We start from the raw sequence: 26,267 nt of genomic DNA on the forward strand, positions 1-26,267 counted from the left end.
ATGAGGTTACATATGATTTCCCCTCGTTCTGATTGGCCGTCTGTCGGGTCCGTCAGCATCAATGGTCTGGGGTGATTCTCTTTACGAAGGAGCAGAAATGTTTCCGGTGCCGTCCTCCACTGATCGGCTCTAAAAATCCTGCTGCACGTTTCATCTTTGAAAAGTGGCTCATACATTAGTTTCCTATACTAAAAAAAACTAAAAAACAAAACACATCTCAGTGTTATATTGCAGGTTTTATATCATCGAATAAAGCAGCGTATTAGTCCGTGTGTGCTTAACGGCGTCCTCTATTCTCGCACTGATAAAAGCTGTTTGTTGGAGCCTGAAGAGGGATTTGCTGTATCTAATGTGACAGAGGTGTTCCTGTGCGTTTCCTCTGATATGAAAGCAGCAGCCGCCTCGCTCAGGACGCGGTGCACAGAGAATTAGCTCAAAGGTTCAGCGTCTCAGGTGAGAGCGGTGGAGATGGAATCTTCCACAGCACTCAGATCATTTTTTTTTTTTCGGGTGGAATCGTTCTCTACGTCTGAAGGTTTCAGCTCCTACTCGACGGAAAGTCTGGTTTGTTTTTTTACTATAGCCAAATATTTTCATTAGTTTCCACAGGTTTTACATTAGGTCATATACCTTCACCCCTCACCCTGTATGTTTTCATTAAAAAGCACTTTTAAATGAGATGTTAAAAAGACTGGAGGTCGCCCATCGTTGTTGGCTCACTAGAGCTACAGGAAATGAATGACATCTGTCTTTTTAAACTCCGCCCCTGCAGCAGCCGGCAGCTCACGTGGACGTATCAATTCTGCCGCAGTCAGAAGCAAGTCCGTCACGAGCGCAGCTACTACTTTGATTGAGCGACTCCTAGTGGCCGGAAGTTACACGTCGAGTCTTAAAATATAAACAGATTCACTGAAACTAGAGATGCTTTGGTTTTTTCTAATTTGTTCGGGTGTCCACTTACTTTTGTCCATGGCTGACTATGTTCATGTTTGGCCTTCGTGAATCTGCGCAGGTTTTATTAGCGCAGCTTCACGTACGATGTGATATCCTAAATGCCGCTCGGTGCTTTTTGTCTCGCGCGCGGAGACGCAACGGGGCGAATCTGCCGTGACATGTAGGAGCTTCGTGAATAAATCGGCTGAGCCAAAGTGTTTCCCTCATTTCCCCCGAGGGTCGTTCGTCTCCTCCTGCAGAAACGAGCCCAAGGTCAAACAGCGGCGACGGAAACCAGATGTAACTCTTGTGTTTTTCCCAGTCGCTCTGTGACGGGAGGGAGGAGGGTGAGGGGAGAGGAGCGTGGGGAGGACAATATTTGTGTGTGCAATATTCTTTCTTCATGCACTGTGCATTTAATGGCTTCCATTAATATTTCTGTTTTTCATCCATCAATCCTCCTCCTCCTCATCACGTTTTACTTCCTGTCCTCACCTGTTAATGAACGTATGTGTGTCAGTAAGACTGATTATAATAATGCACATTTACTCGTAACATGGTCGTATTTTTACTTCTCACAGGCTGAATGTGACGTTGTTACATTCATTTTCTGAAGCTGAACTGCCACTGCTGGATACTAAGAACCACACACACACACACACACACACACACACAGAGAGAGAGATGCTGAGTGCAGAGGTGAGGATCGTGACCGAGCTGCTGCAGCAGCAGCTTCACATATATCACTGACTTATTTGTCTCTGAGGACGCGTCTGGAGACCGTTACTGTTACTGTTACAGTTACTGCTCCGCCGTGTTTCACCGTGTCCTCTGACGTCCGAGCATCTGACTGCAGCTGGAGGAATTCACTGAGAGCAGTGTTGGGGGGGCACAGATCTAAGGACGGGGGGGGGGAGGGTCACATGCTGTATAAAACCCCCTCCATCTATTTCTAGGCTGTTTATCCAGAGTCAGGTCTCCGTGGCAGCAGGTTAATGAGGGCGTTCCAGACGCCACTCGTCTCTCCAGCATCACTTTTTCTGCTCCTCGCGGTTTTGTCGAGTCGTCCTCATACGATCCCTCCTACCAGTCGTGGGTCTCCCCCTGAAGAAAGCAGAGAGCCACGGCGTCAGACTTGGAGGTGCTGACCACTTCACCTGACCATGTGGCCAACAGAACCACATCGTCTGCAAAATGGCAGAGAGAGGAAATCACGAGGCCCGCCCACCTGCAGCATGAAATAACGTCCAGGTGAAAATCACAAACAGGATTAACGTCGAGGGAGATCCCCATGTAGCGGACGCCAACACCCGCTGGAGACGTGTTTGACTTCCTGCTGAGAATATGGACAAATTTGTGATTTTGAGTAATATGAATAAAAATGACTTGAATATTTTACGTACAAAAAAAGCAAGACCAGAACTAACAGTACTGAAATCCCTGCTGTGAATCTGTCGTTCAAGTCAATGTTCAATGCAGTGAGAGGAAGACGCGGCGACGGAGGTCAGACACGGCGACGGAGGTCAGACGCGGCGATGGCGGCTCCTGGGTCGATACGAGACGAAGATTGTTTCTGATGTAGCAGACACTGAAAACACGAAGGGGAGCAGAGCGATGGAGAGACTGAGGTGAAGACGTAGACAGGAGGCAGAGAGACAGAGAGACGGAGTGATATCCGTGGCCCCTTGTGCTCTGAGGTGTCGGCGGCAGCAGTCGTTCCAGAGTCGACCTCAAACGCTGTCGATCGTCTGCTGCGCGCAAACCGCAAACGACACCACGTCCAGAGAGGAAGCTGTCTGTTGTCTACTGTACACGACGCCGACTTCATAGCTTCAGGATGAGTTAGTGACACTTGTTCTTTTCTTTCCTTTCACTGAAAACGCATCTTGACTGTGGAACGAGTTTGTTTCCTCGCTGAGTGCAAGTGTTTTTTTGCTTGTTTTTTTATCATTGGCGTGAGCATGGAGCCGTATCAGGGCACACGACTTCATCAGATGAGTCTTGTTATTAATGTGACAGGGGAAGTTGAGGCAGTCGTCAGCCTGAACTTGGACACCGGCTGGTTTGGTTCAGATTGTTTGAACTCTGTGAGGACTGAGATCAGCTGCCTCCAGTCCTGACGATAAAGATTTATCGTCACGCTCCTGTTACACTGTCACTCACTCACAATGGACACAAAAGAGATTTTAAGAAAGGGTGAAAATCCATGAAGCTGACGCAGAGATGTCGTCTTTTTTTTATTTTCACACATTCTTCTCCTTCTTCGTCGACACCCGCCGTCCACAGTGACCTTAGCGACCCACAGGAGCCTTTCGGACCACAGGCCCAGTTTGAACTTTTAGGTTTACCAGAAAGTTGAGTCTTGAGAAAATGTGACTTGAGAAACACTGGTGTTACAGAAAAATATAGATGGTACCCCACGTGCAGGGGGTTCAGTGAGCCACCCGAACCAACGCAGACTGCACCTGCGCTCCGGTCCGTCAGTGGAGCCCACGCAGGCGATGGATGACCTTTGACCCCATCACATCACCTCCTGATGTAAAACACAGATTAACAAGCGCAGGTCACATTGTCAATCGTCTGATTAAACAGCAACGTCACATCACCCCGGAGTTTCTCTAACTACAGTATTGATTATCTGCCATGGTGTGTGTGTGTGTGTGTGTGTGTGTGTGTGTGTGTGTGTGTGTGTGTGTGTGTGTGTGTGTGTGTGTGTGTGTGTGTGTGTGTGTGTGTGTGTGTGTGTGTGTGTGTGTGTGTGTGGTAAGGAAGTTCCATCAGAGACGGGGGGAGGGGTTTGAATGAACACAACCTCCGAATAAAATGGTGGTTCTTGTGTGGACCACCTTATGAATCATATTTTTTCTTGTTTTCCTCCCTCGACTGACGGAGTGTTTCTGATGTTTTGACGTCTGTTGTCATGACGTCTGTTGTCATGATGTCCTTGTGACGTGTCTTTACAAAATCTCCACGCTGCTGGAGGGAAAGGCTCCCTGCAGGCTTTAAAAGTTTGACGGATTAGAACAAACAAAGGTTTTATTTTCGACGGAGTCGATTAAACGAGTGAGTCAGACGAACAGTGACAGAGGTAAAGTTTACTTCCCCTACAGAGAAACAGAAACCAACTGCTCAAAAAGTCCCTGTGAGAACGAACCATCCATCTGTCTATCAATCATCCTGCCCATCCAGGTTGCTTCCAGTCGTCCCTCTCCTCATCTTGACTCGGTCCCAGGCCCGATAGTTCTGGGTCTCCTCAGTTTGTGTCCAGAAAACCTCTTAATGGAAAGAGGAACCTGATGCCTGAACCACTTCAACTGGCTCCTTTTTCTACCCTGAACTCTTCGCCTCATCCTTGAGTCTGAGTCATAGCCTCCGCACAGAGGAAGATCATTTCGTCCTCTCGTATCCGCGATCTCGTCCTTGCAGAGCAGATCGACCGGGAACTCAAAGGCCTCGTCCTCAAACTCTGATTCTCTTCACCGCGGCGATCCGCCGGAAACAACGATCCGAGTTTCCTCGGATCTTTCCTGTGATGGAATTGATGAAAAAAAAAATAATTAGGTTTCCACTCAGTTGCCTCTGTGACTCATCATGACTCATAAAGAGACAACGTGCTCCTGATCAACATGTTGATGAGCAGCGAGTCAATGATGCATAAATTAACCTTTATATGAAGTGTCTCCTTAAAATTGAAAACACAATCTCGGCAAAGTTTTACCACGGGGAAACAGAATCATGACCTGGAGTTGTGTTGCCTTGTGATGGGTTGCGTTATGTAATATTTCTGAAAACACTTTTTATGAAATGTTTCCTCTTCACTTTCACCTGTTTCCTCCACGGCCCCTCCACCTGACCTCTGGCCCCCTCCCTCATCTGTCCCTCTCCACTGTCTCCACTTCTATCAAACATCTTTCTATTATTATTATTTTTATCATCACCACACTCTGTGACCTCACCTTCAATATTTCACTGGCCCTTCGATCTTTCCAACTTCTCCTCCTCTCTCCTTTTCTCTCGCTGCTCACCCATTCTCCCTTTCCATTCATCATTTGCAGCTCTCTCTCTCTCTCTCTCTCTCTCTCTGTACCTACTGCTACTCTCTCTATTCTCCTGCTGTCTCATCCCACTTAACCTTCTCTCTCCTCTCCCACTCGTCTCCTCCCTCCCGCTCTCGCCCATTCTTTCACTCAGCTCTGCCGACGTTTTCCCTCCATCTCGGCCCTTTCATCCTCTCACCTCTCACTCGTCTTTCTCTCGTTGTCACTCTCCTCTCACTCGTCGTTCTTCACCTCACATTTCCTTTCTTCGCAACAACTCGTCCGTTTAAACCCTGATTGATTTATACTGTTCATCTGGTTCTGAAGCATCAGCTGGGGGGTTTTTTTATCGGATCGCAGCAACGTGGTTGAGCCTTCGGGTCCAACCCAAAGACCGTGAAGAAAGATGGACGTGGACATGACGGCTCCCCAAAGTGAAGCCAAATCATCTGGCTCGCCCCCTGGTGGCTGGCTGCCGTATAGGTCAAAAACCCAGCCCCCTCCATGTTTGCAGATGGGACATGGCCCAATAAATGTTTCCAAAGATGGTTTCTGGCATTTTAGGTTGTTGTTATCACATGTTCCGTAGGTTTCTGATAAGTTTGGTTTTAATTAGTTATTTGATTCTATAAAAACGGCCTGAGACGTCAAGCATGTGTATGGGCGGGTCTTCGTCTCTGACTTAATGTGTCTTTTTATTTAAAGTAGAAGAGTAAAAGGGGGTAAGTAAATCTGAGGCCGGGTCACATGATGCTGAACATCAGCATCACAGGCTCCGGAGGCGTCGTAATGTGGATGATCATTAATGGACGAGGGGCCACAGAGGACCGAACAGGAGAAACCCAGACGCCCCGCAGGGACGGCCATTATATGTCACAGATAGCCCGCGTGGACGTCAGGGACCGGACGCTCTGCCCCGTGGTTACGGCAGGAACAGTCACTTCCTGTCTCCTGAGACCCAGCGGGGACAGTGAGCCCACTTATTGCCCATCAGGGAAGGAGCTCCGAGCCCAGTGAAGACCTCCACACTGACAGGACGCTGCTGGACGTCATCATGTCGCCCTCTAGTGTCGATGTCTGAAGGAGGAATCCTCCACAGAGAACTTGGGGGATGGTTTCACCTCTTTCTTTCTTTCTGTCTTTCATTATGGTTCTGTTTTAAGGTCGTATTTGATTCTGGCCTTTTGATGATCGAGTAAAGAAGTCGGTTCAGTCCTGCTTTTTCCAACTTGTCCTAGTTTCAAACATCTAATCTTCCCTCGTTTCTGAGGACTCACACTCTCGTCCACACCTTTATTTCTTTTCAACACTTGATCATTTTACATTGATCAATTTTACCTACGTTACCTTCACTTTGTCCAAAAATGCTGCTGCTGAATCATCACCGGATCATGTGACACCAGTTCAGACCTCACTGACTTCCTGTCCCTTTTTATACAGGATTTGTTTTTGTTTTTTCTTTTTCATTTATAAGGCTTCACATAACCATGCTCCTAAATGGAGGTAATAACATAATCGTTTTAGAATATTTAGTGTATTTTCTGATCCACAAATGTAGAACATGACAAAAATAACATGAGGCGTGAGATGAGGCGCTGCATTTAATATGACGTCATCATATAGATTCTCTCTCTGTCGGAGATTTTTCGAACTGAGCAAACTAAACTGACCTTTGACCTGAGCTCTGTGAAGGAAACTGTCTGTTTTTATAACACACTGTTTAAAAATAGAAATAAATACAAGTAAAAATGTTAAATCTCACAGGGCAGTCGAATATTCTGCAAATTTAAAGAAAAATGCTCCATGTGAATGTGATGTTATTAGATTTTATGTACCTGGATTACTAATATTGATGCACCAACGTGCACGAATCATTCAAACCATGTTGAGCTGATTTTAACAACATGAACAGTGATGTTGTCTATAGTTTTAATCTACAGGTTTTTAAAGAAAAACATATTTTTATAACTGTAAATCTTATTAGTGCAGTGAACAGGAGAGTTAAAAAAATTGACATGGCATAAAATATATATAAAAGTTTAAGTACATGTGTTCAAATGTACTCAGTCAAACTCCACCACTGCAGAAAAATTATAATAAAACAGGATAAAAACTATGTATTTAATAAATAGATCATATATGTTCATATTTTCATCCACAAATTGGAATCAGAGATTAGATTCAGTGCATCAGCCCCTTTTCTCATTTCTCTCTTCATTATCTCCATTTGCTGCACGCTACGTTTTATTTTTCAATCTGAATAATAATATTGCTTTGACCCAAACGTGAGCCCCACATACATATGTACGTTGGAATATTACATTAGTCATCTGCTGCTGGAACACTCAGTGTATTTAGGTCAGTGAACACAGGTTCCTTTATGTGGAATCAGCATGCAGAGCTTGTCACGTTGACAGACAGTCGGAGCTCTGACCTGCAGCACAATTCACTCGGCTATTAAAAAGAAAAAGAAAAATCATGTTCGGGTTCATGCAAAGCTGCGGCTGCAGCTCCGGTTTTCTAATGATGTCTCCAGGCTTCCCAGACAGAGGCCGGTACATCAGGAGCGGCGTCGAGTCCACACGCTGATCAGATCATCCTGATTATAATCCCTGTAAAACACAGCGCTGCGCTGCACACACACACACACACACACACACACACACACACACACACACACACACACACACACACAGGGACGCCATGGCTACCGTTTCTACACACGACCGATTCACAACGTCACGGCCCGAAGCTGCAGAGACACAAGTGTAGAAGATACAGACTTTAACTTTAACTGTCAGTAAACTGCTCACAGCAAATCCAGAGAAAACATTTATCAGCTGCTGCTCACAAACATGTTTGATCATTTTACTTAAAGGCCCAGTGTGTAATTTTAGTACTTTTCTGGTGGCATCTGGTGGTAAAGTTGCAAACCGGAGACACTTTATGGTGGCGCACCGCTCATTCCATTTCCGATTTCCGGGAATATTCAATGCGAATGCGACGTATTCTGGAGCCGTTTTGTGCAACACCCGTATTCAACACGATGTAGTGAACATGGAGACTCACACGGAGGTCGGGTCCACCTCATGGAACTATATTGAACTCATTCAAAGTTGACGAAAAAACATTGGTTCTTTGTTGCAGGTGATTGTACATATATGGACACATAGTTATGGACAATATATTCAATTCCTGTGAATAAGTTCTTCTAAATATTACACACTGTAGCTTTAATTTATTGTTAATCAGTAAATCTTCATCTCTGTGCATTGATTCTCTTCAGCTGTAAACTCTTCTGCTTCTCGTCTCACAATTAATTTATCTCACTTCATCTGTTTTTCCTTTTCTCATTTGTCATGTTTGACATGAGCAAAGATATAACGACAATCTGAGACTGTGATTCCACAGACTCAGATTTTCATCGGGTAGAAGACAAATCAAAAGGAAATCCTCGACTCTGACAGCCGGTCGTTTCTTTTCACGCTGCGCTCGCGTTCGGGACGTCACGCTGAGCACACGCGTCGCGTGACCTCGATGGCGTTCTGCGACATCGCCGTAGAAACTGTGGCTGGTTTCCTCCACGTGGCCGAACGCTCCGCTGCTCCTGATGCTTCTCATTACTCGTCGGCGTTAACGTGAGGAAAAAAAACACGAGTTGTTTGCTCTAGAAGGAGAAACTCCGCGGTGTGTAACTGTTGCCGATGGTAAACAACACCTTCCCAGCATGCTGCCGACTAACTAACTGGCAGCGTTTTCTCCTCCCACTCAGCTTGGTATCTGTCACCGCTCCACAGTCATTATGAGTCCTCCCCCCTGTTCGGGATCCCAGGAAGTCTAATTAATGGACTTTGTTTACGCCCACGCCCCGACTCCCCGCAGAGACAATTTGACTCACAAACTCTTCAAACGGAGACGATGAGAAAAAGAAATGACGGAGCGATAGATGAGAAGAAGACGATCCGCTTCATCAACAGTGAACCAATGCAACGGAAACACATCAAACAGCTGATGGAAGTTGTATTTTACATCCTGAACTTTGTGGTTGTTTCACTTGTCTTTCACATGCTGTGGAGAGTACGTCCTCCCTCCTCCGTCGCGGTTTACACGAGTTTCAAAATACGAGTGTCCCTCCCCTTCTGCTACGTAGACAAGATGGCGACCGCCGAGGGAAGTAACCAGATACAAAGACGATCAATGTTGATCAGTGACTAAACAAACTCTTCCTGCTCAGCTCCCTCATCACACTTACTGCTGACGCTGCACTGACTCATTTCTCCTCCTCCTTCTCCTCCTCTCCCTCCTCCTCTCATCTTCCTCCTCCTCCTCCTCCTCCTCCTCACGGCATCATTCTTGTCTTCTTTTCACATTGTCTTTTTTCTCTTGATATGTTTCCTCCTTTTCTTAAACGTGCCCTTATCTAGTAACACACACACACACCCACATACACAGAAGATGTCAGACTCACACACATTAAAGACGAGCCGATGTGATGATATTAATCTTCCTCACTAATCAGTCCTCTGGTCATGTTTACTGTTTCTACTGTGTCTGATTTGTCGACTTATCACAGAGCCGTGGTCTTATCACACTGTCAACTCACTGATTCATATCACACAGAGAAAAAAGAGGGTTTTGTGTGTGTGTGTGTGTGTGTGTGTGTGTGTCTGTGTGTGTCATAATCAGACATAATTACATAATGATTAGTTTATTTATCTGTATGGACTTTAGGGAGGTAAAGTCCACATTCGTTACCCTGCCTACATTTTCTGAAGTCTTTTCTTCAAACAGAAACCGGTTGTAACTGGTGAAGAGAAGATTGATTTGTCCTGCAGAATAACAGGTTCAGACAGGTTTCTGATCACAGACTTTAAACAAAGATGGACGACACGACGGCTCCCAAAAGTAATGTCAAATCACCTGGATCGCCCCCTGGTGGCTGGCTGCAGTATCGGTCATGAACCCGCCCCGTTACATAAATGTTTCCAAAGATGGTTCCTGTCATTTTAAGGTAGTTCCTGTCACACTGATGTATGTTCAAGAGTTTGTGTGTTTTGATAAGTTTGGTTTTGATTAGTTATCCGTCATGCTTGGACAGGACCTTGATCCCGCGGCTTTTTTCGCTTAGTTTTTGAACAACTGGAGAAAAGTGGAGACGTGTCGTCCATCTTTACACGAAGTTATTGATCGTCCTCATTTACAGTCACTTCCCTCGGTTGTTGCCGTCTTGGCTGCATAGCAGAAGGGGAGGGACCTTCGTTGAAGAGGCTTCACCTCTGTTTGGTCAAGTCAATCACTCGACCAGTCTGTGATGTCCCCACCGAAATGAAAAAAACAACAGTTTTCTCTGAATCGAACACGTTAAACTCAACGCCTACAGACGTGAGGAGAGGAAACACTCTCCTGTTGCTTTCATGATTCTCTCCTCCTCCTCCCACCTCATCCCTCCCCCTCAGCCTCCTGTGACTCCCCCCTGTATATACATCAGGCTGTGACAGCAGGGCCATAACACGTAAAGACAGTGGAGCTGAACTCCGAGAAAGCCACTCTGGGAGGCCCATTACAGCTGGGCCGGGCCTCTTTATACATTCATGCCGGGCCAATATTCACCATCTATTGGGTTCATGGGGCCACGGCTCGGGACGCAAGTGCAATATACACGGCATATAAAATATTAATGCCGCGGCCCAGCCGTCTGCTGCTGCTCTCTGCTGTAGGTGAGGGTCGAAAACGCACAGAGTAATAAAAATCAATCCGTCACCAGCTCATAAAACCCGTCAAGAACAAATGTGTCACCAGGCTCGTTACAGGGCATGTTTCTCGGCCAATCGGGCGCTTCCGTTCCTCCGGACAGGAACATTAGACGGACGGAAAAATATAAAACTTTAATGCAGAGAGGTGGTCGGTTTCTCTGCTGCTCTACACATATCGACCTCTCACATGCATTTTCAGACACTTAGTCTCACAAAAATGAATACATTTACAGTATTTATTTGATCCATTAGTCAAATAGTTGGTTGCTCTCGGATCAACGTCTGTTTTCAGAGTCGTACTCACACAGTTGCAGTACAGAGGAGAATAAAACCTCCGGAAAATAGTTATTACACACCAAACACGTGACGATGCACTGAGGCAGGAAGTAGAGGGCCTGTAGCTGCCAGGCCAAAGAAATGTACTCAACACATCGTTGTTGTTTTTAAAACTTTCATTTCATTTTCAAGAGCAAGCATAGAAGGAGGATATTTTTTGTAAAGCACAAATGTAGAGTGTGGCGTAGAATATGTTAGGCAAGAACTGGAAAGAATCCCCATGATAATAGTAGAGTTAGATTTGTCTCAAAAAAAGATTTCTTTAATTATCAAGTTTTCTGTCTGTTGCTGTGTTAAATGTTCTAAAGCTGGTGTACGACGATGTTGGACGTTCAAGTTAATACAAACGTCATGAATGTTGCGCTGAATTTAATATGACATTATATGGATGACACCTGTGAGTCACGTGCGTTCATGTTCACGCCTCTTGGTTGGTTCACCAAACGGCGCAGCACCAGAAACAACGTAACCGTGTGTTTTGCCCCTTGACCCTCCGCAGCTGTACATCCAGACGACCACACTGACCATCTCCATGAACCTGAGTGCGTCCGTGGCGCTCGGGATGCTCTACATGCCCAAAGTCTACGTCATCATCTTCCACCCGGAGCTCAACGTGCAGAAGAGGAAGCGCTCCTTCAAGGCCGTCGTCACAGCCGCCACCATGTCGTCCCGACTCTCCCACAAGGCCAGTGAGCGGCCCAACGGCGAGGCCAAGACGGAGCTGTGCGAGAACGTGGACCCCAACAGTAAGTGGAGAGAGGGAAGCAGCGCTGACGTACAGGCTGCGCTCAATGAGGTGGAAAAAGTGGAATTGAAACGTAATAAAGCATGTGATTATTTTACTCATCCAACCATATATTCTACATCACGTGCTGGACAGACGGGACAGGAGGGGAATTAACTCAGGGACAGTTTTTCATGGGGGCCAGATTTCTTCGCCTGAGACAATGAAAACCTTTAAATCCCAGACTCACCTTTTAACACATTTGATATGTTTCACCGGGAACCACGACGTGCTGCAGTCAGGACATTAATATCACTGCAGCGGGTTCAAGCGTTTCACTGTCCACAGACCAGCACGTTAAAGGAACAGTTCAACATTTAGAGAAATCCTCTTCTTCTTTTCACACTGCATCTAACCCACTCAACCAGAGCCAACCAAACATTTGAATAGCTGTTTCCTTTGGACAGAGTGATGCCAGCAGTTTCCCCATTTCTAGTCTTTATACTAAGCTAAGCTAATCACTGGCCGAAGCGTCATATGTATCGTACAATCATGAGAGTGGGATTGAACAAGTGACTTTGATAGAGAAGACGATTTCCCTCTCAGTCGAACTAACCTTTCCATGTTTATTTCATTCATGCACGACCACAGCTGCTGTTCATGTGTCTCAATAAGACGCTTTTGAATCGTTTCAACCCAGTTTTCTTGAAAATTTTTCTTTAATATATTAATGATCTGCAACAGAAACATGTTGTGTAACGCTGTTTTAATTTACTCTTTAAAATGTGACTTTTCCCTCAAACTGTTGTTGTGACCGAACCACAGACGGGACTGTGAAAGTAGTTCTGCATTCACAGGTGGAAACAGATACTTTAAATCAAAATCCAGGCAGAAATCACATTTCCCAACAAAAGGTAACCAGGAAAATAAATGATTAGAAAATGAAGGAGTTTTCTATGAAGCCGGGTTGATTCTTCTTCATATTATTATGTGAGGTCATCACTGATCAATGTCTTCTTGTCATTGAGGTAGAGTAGAGTCAGTTTGAGGAAAACGTTCTGTCCATGTGCCGCTGGTTCATTTGAGTTGAGGAAGAACCAGATTTGATTTTATAATTCATCACATGAACTTTCACCATGGTTTACCAACACTACCTTTTTCCACAGTCTTTGTCTACATGTACCTCAAAAACAATATTTAATGTTAACTTCTCACCATGGTGAATTTCCATGACAACCACTCTCTGCATTTCAACAAAAGCATAACGAGCAAAGACATCATTTTATTTGGAGTGGATGGGGGGGGGGGGGTTCTGAAAACTCCACAGGGAACCAGACCTGTAATATATTATGATAAATTACAGCTTCTACGTGAATGATCCCAGAAATAAACAATTGAAATGACATGTAATCAAACTACTCACTCTGGGGCAACTCACCAAATGTTTTTCTCCCCCCTGACAGGCTAATTTCATAATTTATCAGAGGTAAGAGCAAATTAATCTTCTCCTGCTTTGCTGTCCTGACCTTGATCCATTTTTTTCTGGAGGGTTTTTTTTTTTGTGGGGGGGGGGGGGGGGGTTGCATTTGAGCGGGAGGGAGGAGGTGGTGTGTGGCGTGAATGTTAAGTATTCCTCCATAGCTCTTTATCGCCATCTTACAATTGACTCATAACTTTTACATGAGCAGAGGGAGAGAGGAGAATAATCCCACTGTGAGTGGCAGATTTACAGTCTTCCTCGGGGGCTGCGTTCATGCTGTTTGGGCGGCACTTTAACGGTGTGTTTGACCCCGAGGCCTCCGGTTTTACTGCTCTCATCGGGACATAAACTGCACATGTAGAATACTGAAGGGAAAAAAACATATTCAACTGTCTGTGCGCCGATGTTCGTCTGACAGTCGGACCAGACCTTCCTTCACTCAGCTCCAGGAACCAGAAACAGATGTGACACAGTGGAGGCAGAGAGAGGTCAGAGGTCAGAAAAGGGGCCGCTGTGATAGGCTACAGCAGCGGTGCTGTTAAAAATGTTAGCCTGCTGATAGAGATGTTCGCTTGTTAGCCTGTGGTTAGTGATGCTAGGCTTCTGTTAGAGATGTTAGTTTTTTAGCCTGTGGTCATTGGTGTTAGCCTGTGGTTATAGCCTATGGTTATTGATGTTAGCCTGTGGTTAGCAATGCTAGGCTTCTTTTAGAGATGTTAGCTTGTTAGCCTGTGTTTAGTGATGCTAGGCTTCTGTTAGAGATGTTAGCTTGTTAGCCTTATGTTATTGACGTTAGCCCATGGTTAGTGATGCTAGGCTTCTGAGAAATATGTTAGCTTGCTAGCATGTGGTCATTGATGTTAGCCTGCGGTTAGTGATGCTAAGCTTCTGTTAGGGATGTTAGCTTGTTAGCCTGTGGTTATTGATGCTAGGCTTCTGTTAGAGATGTTAGCTTGTTAGCATGTGGTTAGTGATGCTAAGCTTCTGTTAGAGATGTTAGCTTGTTAGCCTGTGGTTATTCGTGTTAGCCTGTGGTTATTGATGTTAGGCTTCCGTTAGAGATGTTAGCTTGTTAGCCTGTGGTTAGTGATGCTAAGCTTCTGTTAGAGATGTTAGCTTGTTAGCCTGTGGTTAGTGATGCTAAGCTTCTGTTAGGGATGTTAGCTTCTTAGCCTGTGGTTATCGATGCTAGGCTTCTGTTAGAGATGTTAGCTTGTTAGCCTGTTGTTAGTGATGCTAAGCTTCCGTTAGAGATGTTCGCTTGTTAGCATGTGGTTAGTGATGCTAAGCTTCTGTTAGAGATGTTAGCTTGTTAGCATGTGGTCATTGATGTTAGCCTGTCGTTAGTGATGTGAGTTAGCTGTTAGTGTTGTCAGCCCGGTCAGCCACAGTTTTGCTGTCCCATATATATATACATATATATATATATGTATATATATATATACATATATCTATCTTAGTCGTCACAGCCTTCAACCTGTGGGGTTGGTGTGGTTATGTCTCACCCTGGTTCCATATTCATCCTGAGTTGGTGGTGGAGGCGACGCAGCGTCAGACTGCAGCTCAGTGACGACTCCCTGAAGACCAGCAGAGCCATCTGTCGGCCCGGGACGATGCAGCCACACAAACCCCCTCATTTCTCACTCCATTTCCTCTTTCTTTCTCCCATCTGCTCACTCAGGGCTTCGGGTTTAGGCGACTGGCTTCTCTCCCTCTCTTTTCGACCTGGCTCTCTCGCCCCTCATGACACTGTAATAGCCTAAGTCGCTGAAGATGGCTTCATCTCTCCTGCAGCCGATTCTGAGACAACAAAGGCGTCTGCGTCTCGCTCTTCTTCCCCTGGCTTCAGCCGCTCTTCAAAGTCCAAGTGATTCCCTCTCGCAGGCATCTCTGACTTTCTCCTAAAGCCTATTCCTTATACAACAAAGGCTCCTATATATCTCTTAAAAGTCCAACACTGCTGCTCTCACAAAGGCTCCTCACAGGCGGAGCTTTCCTTTCTGCAGCGTTGCCCTGCACAAGAGAAATCTTCTGCTTCATTCGTTCCCCCCGGGGATGAGCCGCTCTGACACTTCCACATCTGTACCTCTAAATGTTAAAGATTCACTTTCAGTGAGCTGCAAATGTCAATGAATGAATTCACCTGGAAACTATGTTTTTAATCTCACCGCCTTCTTGGTGTTTTATTGGAACGTCAATCTTGTAAAACGGTCCCAGGAGTAAATTTTTCTGCAGTGTTCAAATATTCAAGGCGGAGGCGACAGTGCTGAGAAGAGACCTTTTCTTGACTGTTTGCTCGTGAGTGTTTCACGTCAGGGTTTGTGACCGTGAACGTTGGTCCCGACGAGCGACGGTGTAAGAGTCCGGCAGTGTTTCAGTCGGATCCACAACCTTAAGACAGACCCAGAACATCTGCACCAGCGTCGACTGTCAAGTTACTCAAATGAATGAGAACATACTTGTGTCCCAGCTTCACAGACGAGATGAACTGAGACGGAACAAACAGCTCGATGTTTTTGTTCTGAAGCAAAGTCCAGAGACAGACACACAGAGACGTTGAAGCATTGAACTGTTTAAGCTGCTGGGGAAAACAGTGATAATGAGAAGAATATATTACTTTATTAAATCTAATTCTTGTGTGAACGTTCTGCTGCTTCTCACACGAGGTCCATCACACATGTACTGAAAAGTCACATTTTACTGAGAGTCTTGCTCAGATCCAAACCTGCTCTTTATAAATCCCAGTCCGTTAAACTCAGCTTGTTTCCACTGTAGTTAAAATGTGTTTAGTGTATAAATGTGCTGTGGATTGATCAGCTGATGGATAGATGGTTCAGTTCTCTCTGTTAGGCCCTGCTGCTTTCTGTCTCAGTGGATCCGCCCCTTTGTCCGTCACTGATCAGTCGTCGATCGTCTCGATATACTCTCATTGATCGTCTTTATATACAGTCTATGATCTGCTCTGTCCTCACCCCTCAGGGTTCATGACCCTCGTGTTGAATCTTGAATGAAACTTGAAGCTGATCTGTGTTTCGTTGTGTTCAGGTCCGGCAGAGAAGAAGAAGTGCGTGAGCTACAACGACCTTGTGATCTGACGGCGTTCCTCCATCACAACCACAGACTGGAGAGAGAGAGGGGGGGGGGGAGATGTCTGGTCTCTGGCCTGATGAGTGAAAACAAGAAGAAAAGGATGTTTTCAGTTTGTTTCGTTCCTTTTTTTTTGTTGTCTCATGTTCTTCACCACAGACTCTCAGACGGAGCAAAGCCTTGTGGGACGCAGACGATCACTCGGTCAGAGACAGTGAGGGAGCGATTTGTAGAGGAAAGGGACATGGTGATGTTGGGAAATGTTGGAGCAAATAGAAAAAAATAAAGCAGACTCTTTTCGTCCGTCGTGACTGAGAACAAACACCCGCGGACTCGTCGCAGCCGCTCGTGTCACGTGTCTCATCTGACGATGTCAAACGAAGGAGACGCCTCCGACCTGACGCGACCTCCGTACGGAGCGCGCCTCCTCTCGTTTCCTGGTGTACGTCCAAACTGCAGGTTTTCCGACCTTCCTGTCGACCCGTGTGTCGTTCTTCATGGTTTATGTGTTGGCCGACCTCAGTTTGTTGATTTCAATATTTATTTTCAATATGATTGAGATGTTGATGATCGATCGTTTTAGCTTCTTCCTTCTTGGGCGCACTCTTTATTTTAACGAAAGCCATATTCTTCACTTGAAGATGTCGAGGGCTTTGTTCACACTGTCACCTGGAATCTGATTTTTATCACTTAACTCTCTAAAAAACAGTGGTCGGCCCCGAACTGTCTGCAGGAACATGATCCTGTGCAACAGGATATAACAGAAAAACCATAATGGTTTGAACATTCATTCGTCCACAAATGAAATGAAGAAGTATTTAGCTGTGATGCTGCTGGAGTCTGTATGTCTGTTCAGTCATTTTTAACTTTGTTTCTTTTTAGGCAGCTGCAGCAGCTTCACTTGAGATCACAAACGTCTGTATTGAAATTTTCTTGCTCATTTTTAAGGCCTTAAAAGGTTTTGCTCTCAAAATACTATTTATCGACCTGGAGCACTGAGAAGTTGTTTTTTGATTGGCTTTTGCAAAGTGAGCAACATCAACTCGCACATCATTAAAACAAAAATGAAGATATTACATGGACGATGCATTTTGCACGGCTCTAAACTGAAATCGATGGACAAAAAACATTCAGAGTCTGAGCTTTTCATGTCCGACCGAAAGAGAAGAGTCGTCGATCAGAACACCCGACATGGTAAAAAACAGATTCCTCAGCTGCACGTGAAGGCATCGCTTAAAAAAAAAAGAAAAGAAAAGGTGTTTGTGTTTTAAAAGGCCTTTCTGTTTGAAATGTTTGTGGTCCCCACGATGACGTCATCCCCAACATGTGTGTTCCTTCTCACGCTCACACACACACACACACACGCACACACAATGACTTCTGCAGTGTTGTGTGTGTGTGTCTGATGATGATGACGATGATGACCCCTAACTGTGTTGTAGCATCCTGAAGAGAACCTTCTCCGGCCGGCGTCACTGGGCGCGCGCTGACAGTTTGATGATGTCACAGACGGCGGAGACAGCGGCGGTTGTTCATGCATGCCTGATGTGTTCGATGTTGAAACAGAATCAGAAGAAGAAGAAGAAAAAAGTTTAAAATATTGAAATTCTCACGACACGGTTGATTCCACACGTCTGCTCTGAATTGTAATGTTTTTTATTTACGGTCTGTTTCTTTACTGTCGACTTCCTCTGACACTTTCTCACTCAGCAGAATATATGGCTTTGTTTTCTTTCTCCTGGAAATGGAGAAAAAGATGAATATATATTTAAAAAAAACAAAATACTTGTTTTAAAAAAAGAACAAAAAAAGAACAAAGGAAGCATGTATGTTTTCTACTGTTTGTACTCGGTATATTCATGTTGCCCTGCTGCTTATGTGCCAATGTTGTGGGAGAGATTTACATTTGGCCACTCATGCAACTATTCTGTGGTGTTGTCCGAGAATGTATCAACATGAAATTAAAAAAAAAACCTTTGGTTATTTTTTTATATGTATATCCCCAGAGGAAAAAGCCGTTTGGTATTTGTGTCTTACTCATAGAACGCTTTTTTCACTTGAATGGCCTTGAGAAATATTTCATTTGTTTCCCTCCTCGTTCCACACGGACGTCCATCAGTGTGCTCTTTTGGATTTGTACAATATCATAATTTGCCTGAAAACAAAAAAAAAGTCTTGTCACCATTTTTTCTTCTTCCCTTTTATTTGCTCAAATCGAGAGTTGACATGGTTCCTTTTGTGCAGAAAATGGACAGTGAAAAAAAGACTTGGAATAAAAAAATTTAAAAAGAAGATCTGAAGTGCATGAGTGATTTCAGAAGAGAACCCACTCTGGCTCAATTCAAGAGAAGCTTCACTTTCATTGAATATCATAGATAAAACCAAATCTACAGATCCTGAACGCACAGCGCAGATAACTGTTCCTTTTATTATTAGAAAAGTCATTATCTCCTGCGTTGAGATGAGTGGAGTGGAATGAGTTCACTGAGTGGAGACTGCTGACACACATCGAGGTGCAGGAACATCCGCAGTCACGAGACGCTAATTATTTCCATGGCCAGGGACACAGAGTGCTGGGAACTATAGATAAAAAATAAAGTTACTTGTATGAAAAATATTTCAAGAAGATTATTCAAGAAGATAATAAACAGGTTTAAGAGAAGGCTTTCTTCAAAAAGAAAAGGGGGGGGGGGGGGGGGTGAAAGATTGAAGTCTAACTGAAGTAAAGTGTGTTTTATACACTTTGTGTGCTTAACTCCAGCAACTCATTATAAAACAAAAGGGAGGAATTTGTATTTCAAATGAATTGGCCTTATGATGGTTACCTCTGGTTTTACATGTATTCAACACAACAACATCTATAAATGGACATTATTAAATATAATCAAATGTACTATAAGTAGTATTAAAATACATTCTCTATTGTTTGCTATACTTTGGCATCTTTGACAAATTTATAACTTTTTCTGATGAATCCTGATGAAATGAAATCATAGATATTTACTGATATCCACGAGTGTGTGAGATTTGGTGCAGTTTGATTGAATTTGAGGACTGTTGGGTCTCGGCGGAGGTGTGAGCTCTACTACTGAGAAATGTCCTAAGTTTGTTGTGCATTTTGTGAATGTGAAAGTAATTTAACTCCATAAGGAGACTCAAGCACGACTGCGCCGCACAACACATGATGGGCATTGTATTAACGTGGTACAACAACAAGCATCTATGTGAACGAGACTTAACAAAGAGACAAATGCAGAGGATGGAAATATCCAGGGGGATTAATAATAAAACTATGTGAAATAGAAAGCTGCCTTAAAAAAAAATCACTTTTATACCCCAGTCTGTGTCATGATGCCCCCATCGCTGTGCAATTAGTGCCACTGTTCCTCACTCATCCTCTCCCTCGCTCACGCTGAATCCCCTGGAAATATTGATACGGCGGGATTGTTGCCCTTCGTCTCCTCCGCCTCTGACTCGGAGCCTCTTTCTGAACTGTAGATTAGAGTGGCGCTGGGGCTGGTGGTGGATCTGTATGGGTTCACATAACTAACCCTCAGCGTCCAATTAGATTAGTCACCACCAAACCAATTAGTGTGTCGGGGAGGAAGGAGAAGATGCCAGTTGTCGCATTCGGGCTCTGATATCCGAGCAGCAGGAAAACATGCTGGCGAAGCTCTTCAGTAGCCACTGCAGTGGAAAATGCAGTTTCTCTTTGTACGCGTCATAATGCAAAAAAAGAAGAAAAAAAGTTTTTGAACTTGGAACAAAAATCTGCATAGAAAAGAATTTGGGTAGGGCTGAAAACTTTGAGATTAATTAATCACAGCTTCTCCACACAAAAAGAAAACTTGGATACATCTCCTTTTCCTTTGAAAACAACAGTTGTAAGCAAAAGCTGTGTGGAAACACAAATCAATGCATCAGATTAATGAACTATAGCACTTCTTCAATGCACCAAACTACTTTGTTTAAAATGCGCGATCCAGCAAAGTAAAGTTGATATTCGTTTGTAAGTGTCCACTAATTTCCAACTATGTTTTAATACTTATACTGTATGTTATGTATTTGTCCCTGCCAGTTTGTCAGCAGCATGTACACTTGGGTAATCACTGTGTTTTGCCCAGAATAGCACAGACGTACCACAGGGTTGACTTGACAACCAGTGGGTTGTTAGAGTCCTTGTTGTTTTTAATAATACGTCTGAAAGGCCGGTGTTAGCATTTAACCATTCACTTGCTCTAAGCATTACAATGAGTCTGACGGACAGTAGTCACTTGGCGAGAGAGCAAAGTGAACCTTGGTGCCGTCTGCAAAGCTGTGACGTTACTGTCACGGCGTGCTTCGGCTTAGAGGGAGGAGCATGTAAAGGTTGAATAACAGCGGCCCCAGAACTAAACCCTGGGGGACTCCACATGTGATGGTGATGAGATTTAAGATCAACGAGGGGAATCAAGATATGATCTGAACATACTTCCTGTCAATCCTGTCAGTGTATCCATGGATACATAGACAACTACCAATGTGTCAATGTGACACTGTAGATAACTGAACATCATGGTTATTCTCAGGTAAGCTAAACATGTGTATACATTTATGTTTTTTTTATCTTTACCTCCATCTGATGTAAACATTAAAATGGGGAGCTTGTGGTCGAGGTGTTTGAGTGGGTAGACCACTTACCACAAGGTTGAATATTCGATACCCGCCTCCTCCAGTGTCCTTTGGCAAGACACCGAATGCCCCAAATTGCCCCTGGCAGCGATTACGCCAGTGTCCGAATGATGGGTGATAGGAAAATGTGCTGTGTATAGAAACTCTGTGTGCCAATTTGTGAATGTGACTTAATGTCAGAGCTTTGAGTGGTCGATGAGACTGGAATAAATATTGGAAGTGTTGACTAAACAGTGCCTACGTTCTTCTAACACTGAATTTTTACAGAAAAAAAATCTTCCTTCTTCTTTTCTTAATAATCATCATTATCATCATCATCATTGCCCCTATGGGAATTCACTGCCTTACTCCTAAATGTACACTTATATATATTTATTCACTGGATTGACGTTCATAGTTGCTGAACAAATGAGTCGCTGATTATTTTATTACATTCAGAAGTGTGTGTGGGGGGGGGGGTGAAGTGTGACAGAACGACAACAAGAGGAAAGACTCTGACGAAGGATGAAAACCCCATGTTCTGAATCACTTGCTGGACTAGATGCTGTTACAGAGCCACATGTCACACAATCCTCTCATTCGGCCTCTGATTCTCAGTCTCCTCACTGTGAGTGGATAGAGGAGGAGGAGGAGGAGGAGGAGGAGGAGGAGGAGGAGGAAGAGGAGGAGGAGGAGGAGGAGGAGGAGGATGAGGAGGAGGAGGAGGAGGAGGAGGATGAGGAAGAGGAGAAGGAGGAGGAGGAAGAGGAGGAGGAGGAGGAGGAGGATGAGGAGGAGGAAGAGGAGGAGGAGGAGGAGGAGGAGGAGGAGGAGGAGGAGGAAGAGGAGGAGGAGGAGGATGAGGAGGAGGAGGAGGAGGAGGAGGAGGAAGAGGAGGAGGAGGAGGAGGAGGATGAGGAGGGGGTGAGGGGGTGAGGGGGTGAAGGGGCAGCAATGTGAGAGAAACTATGGTGGCAAAGTGCAGCTCTCTGGCCGTCCGCATCCCGTTCACTTCACTCGCCCTCTCTCTCCTCCATCTCTCAAAGTTCACTCAGAGCTCCGGGAAACTTGATGTAGGATCACTTTTTCATCTGTCATCTTTCTGCCAGGCTCGGCATGAGGCCTATCGGAGGACAAGTCCGCTGTAGCTGGTGTTTCACAAGCTGAGTTGGCCAGAGCCGGTCATCAGGACCAACGGTTCAACGTTAGTAACACGTCATTAGCTGTTTGATCACGTGCCAATATGAATGACATGCATGACGAAACTAAAAACACAACTTGGCTGTTGAGGCAACACACGAAGATTCCCCAGTCACAGGCTCCGACCAGCACGGAAAAGTTGAGCCGTCACCAATAAGGCAGAACTTAAATAAATCCTCTTGTCTCCGGGATTTACAGGCAAATCTAAATGCAACAAAATGAAACAGCCGCTTAATGTTTGATCGTGTGTACCGTCAGAATACGTCACAGTTCTGTGGAGCTGTTAGATTAGACCAGATTTGATGGTATGAGATTATTTGAGAGGACGTCCAGGTGAGAGCAGTGTTTATATTAAGGCCTTGTGAAGATTTCACAACCCAGAAGCAATTGACAGTAGATAATAACATTTCTCAGAGCAGGAATAAGCCTCACATATGAAGAAGGAATTCTGCTGCAGCGTTCTGTTTTATTGTGCTTTTACTTTCTCTCTCTCTGCAGACATCCATCATTTCTTCTGCTGCCCTGCACTGGATTAATCCCCTTTTTTTTACTGACCCAAAAAAGAAGCCCGGTAATGACAAATATTTCAATATTTGAACGTCTAATTTGAGATAAGCCTGACCTCATGGCGAAGGCAATTAAAAAAGTCTGAATGGCAGCGAATGGTTTATCCGAACGAGGCATCGGGGGCGGCGGACGAGAGGCAGAGCCACAGAGCTGAAAGGCGACGTCATCAGCGGACGAGGAACAAAGCTCGGGACTTTGACGCGGCCACAATAAGATCTGCGTTTATTTGGGATGGGAGTTATTGCTCCATAGTGGCTCCGCAGCATCGGCGTCTTTGCACTGATGAGGTCCTCTGTGCTATCTGCTGAGAGATAACAGGTGTCAATGGAAACCAATTCACAGCATCCGGAGCAAAGCAAGTCATTAACCCGCCGGCCAGAGACTTTTACCCCCATCCTTTTGCTTTCTCTCTGTCTCCTCTGTATTTTGGGCGGAGGAATTTGTGAGTTAGGGAGGCGGAGGAAGACTGAGGCGCTCAAATTGCACTTAAAGAAGAAGATTAGCCGTTTGACAGACCTCTGTCCGCACGCACACATGTGGGCACCTCGGGGATTTCAGCTAAAGTCGCCATGTTAGAGGCTGGAAAGCCGTAGCAACATGGCAAAAACTCTTCTATCTTTCTACTGTGAGTCTTTCTTTATTAAATGATGTCACCTTGTGTGCTTCACAACATCCTGGAAACCTGAAGCCACGACTGAGCCACAATCCACAGACTCTTCTCATTCCACACGTTGTGTTCTCAACATCAATATTGTCAGATTTTCCCTCAGAGCAAATATCCAACGGAGCAACGTCTCACGACCTGAAAAAGCCTTTAAATCTTCCAGCCACATCAACGACAACAAGAACAACAACAACAGCAGCAACAGCAGCAGCATCAGCTCCATTTCAGCCCAAAACTCTATATTTCGTTTGTAGTTATTAACATGAATATCGACAGATTCCCCCCGTGAGGTGCATCCCGCTCGCCAGCAGCGGCTGCCGCCTCCTCATCCATCCTCCCGTCCTCCCAGAGCTCACATCATCTGTCCAAGGGTCCGGGGCGATACATCACTGTAGCGGGGCAGAGAAAAGCTCTTTAAGTTGCACAAACACAACGTCGCCCGGGCACCGACTGGCTGCGGGGTGATGGATGGCGACCGCACACAGAAAAGAGAGTGGGATTCTTCCCCGGAGCTGATGACCGAGCGGCAGCGAGCTGCTCCTCCAACTGGAGAGGCTGCGCCGCGTCGCCGCTCGGGCCTGAGCTGAGCGCTCACCGCCGGACTGGTGAAACGTAACTGAGTACATTTACTCAAGTAATTAAACATTTCTTAACTTTTGACTGCACAACGTCACTCCTAAAGTTACAGTTACTGGTTTGGCATAAAAACTAGAGCCGGACAGATATGGGTTTTTGAGGGCTGATGTCCATACAGATATCAGGATATTGGACATTTTTTATCCCCCAATATTCATAAAAAGCTCCAGTTGTTACCGACTCTCCTGTCTGAGGGGGAAGCTGTCAGGTGACATGTGACGCTGTCCTGTACTCCAGGATACTGTCTTACCTTATTAAAGACCAAACCTCTGAACAACCAGTGGGAACAGTTTCTCATAAACCGACCTTCAGACACTTCGGCCTCCACGACTGGAGAGTCAAAGGTCACAAAGACCCCTGAGAGTTATCATCCATATACATTTGCCACAAGGACACAGTGGTCAATCTTTTTGGGGGGAGGGACTCGTTGAAGACAATGACTCAGTGAAAAGACATGTAAATATTTTCTCTTCTTCAACCTGCTGAGAATTCGACTGTGTGGAGGAGATGCAGTTACCATGACAACGCAAGCCAGAGCAGTCTCTGGAAAACTTGTATCCAGTGTGTGTGTGTTTTAGTGTGTGTGTGTGTGTGTGTGTAAATATATAGCAGAAGATTAACTCTTCATTAGGAGACTGAGAACCAGGGGGCGAGTGCATGTGTCACGATTTGACGATTCATCTTTTCATCAATATAAACTATCTAATAATCAATCTATGGTTTAGTCAAACAAAAATGTAAAGCAGTTGACAGTTGACGGTTCTCAAAGTTGAGGCTCTCCTGCTTTTCTCACTTTATTTTCTGACATGATAAATAAACTGAGTTTGGACCTCAGTTTAATTTAAGTTCTACATATTTTGTTGTACTTGTTTGTTTAGTAGAAGCTTTGTTTTAAGACCAGATTGGCTAAAAAGGTCTGGAACAGCAACATGATTCCACTCATCTATGAATCTGTATTATTTCTCACTTCACTCTGAACACTTTTGTCCCACTCAGGGTTCTGTAGAATGATGACTCTGGTCTGGACTCGTCCAGTGATCTGATTGGTCGGTAGTTCCACCTGTTATCATGAACATAACCTTTGTTGGAGGTTGGCCGAGGCTGAAAAATCGAATTTCTTCTCTTTTCATAATTGTTGGTGAAGTTTCTGCTCATCTTTAATGTAACATCTGCATCAGTGTTATTTATTTTTGTAATTATAATTGTCTTTGACAAGTGCATTCATGTGATTCTGTACAAAGGCATATAATGTCAACTCAACTCTTCACCACTTTCATTTTTTAAGTAAGTGTTCATGGTTACACAAGCGAGGACTCGGGGCTGGGTTTGCTCGCCGCCTGCTGCCAACTGGCTTAGACTGTGATGTTTCCCTCACACGGGCTCAGGGGGAATTACAGAGAGTATTACTAACTGATTGGTAAATACTCCGGATCCAGCTGGTGTTAGTGCAGCGTATCGTACTGAGGGCTTTTAGTGTTCAGAAGAAAAGTCTGCGTCCTCAGGGCGTCTGTCCTCATGTGTCACCGAGGACGGGAGTCGTGCCGACCGGCGTCTGGACTATAAACAGACAGAACTGAGGATATTCTGTCCCTTCTAATGTTGGATGGGTAATTAACAAGTTCCTCCAGTAAGCACGGCGGAGGCGGGTCTCTCCCGACGCACCACGGCAATCTGAGAGCGTCTGAGTTTAACTGTCCCAATAAATGCCTGAGTCACTTTTATTTAAAAGTCGTGACTGATTCATTGGACCTGAATGCTGCAGGACCGATTCTTCCATTGAGTGAGTACGTGTTCATGTTTCCGATGAGTTGGGGTTTTACTTGGCTGCTTGATGCAGTATGAAGGGGCAGAGACGTCATGATTGACAGCTGAGACTGACTCATTGGTTGGTCGACCTTGATACCGTGGCTCCACTTCACGATCGCAACTCTGACTTCAAACTCTGACTCACTTTTGTACAAGGAGAGGAAGTGGAGACATCTTTCTATACAGTCATTGATCGTCTTTATATACAATCACGGATTGTTTCAGGTCGTCCACTCATCAGCAGGTCAGAGGCTCGATGTCTCATCCTGACTCGTACTGTGAAAAGCTCCGATGGTCGTTAAGAAGAGACAAGCTCCTTATAAATAAAGTCTATTTATCGACTGAAAGCTGAAATCTGTCGGCCGAGGAGACGGACACAGTTTTGAGTCGCAGC

General features: G+C 44.9%; 1 protein-coding gene across 7 annotated transcripts in view; it reads left to right on the top strand.

The window, feature by feature from the left end:
- The window catches only part of LOC118309605 (metabotropic glutamate receptor 7), a 215,066-nt gene extending 196,424 nt beyond the window's left edge, over positions 1-18,642 (top strand). For 6 of the 7 annotated variants that reach the window (XM_035631934.2, XM_035631935.2, XM_047332806.1 and 3 more), the window contains 2 exons: positions 11,559-11,805; positions 16,309-18,642. In XM_035631934.2, the coding sequence (XP_035487827.2) occupies positions 11,559-11,805; positions 16,309-16,358 (297 nt within the window). In that variant the 3' untranslated portion in view covers positions 16,359-18,642. Of the gene's footprint in view, positions 1-11,558; positions 11,806-13,246; positions 13,270-16,308 lie in introns of all 7 variants that reach the window. The other variant, XM_035631931.2, reaches the window with a different exon arrangement.
- Positions 18,643-26,267: the final 7,625 nt, after the last annotated feature.

This window comes from Scophthalmus maximus, chromosome 6 (genome assembly GCF_022379125.1).
Source record: "Scophthalmus maximus strain ysfricsl-2021 chromosome 6, ASM2237912v1, whole genome shotgun sequence".
In the NCBI taxonomy this organism is placed as follows: Eukaryota; Metazoa; Chordata; class Actinopteri; order Pleuronectiformes; family Scophthalmidae; genus Scophthalmus; species Scophthalmus maximus.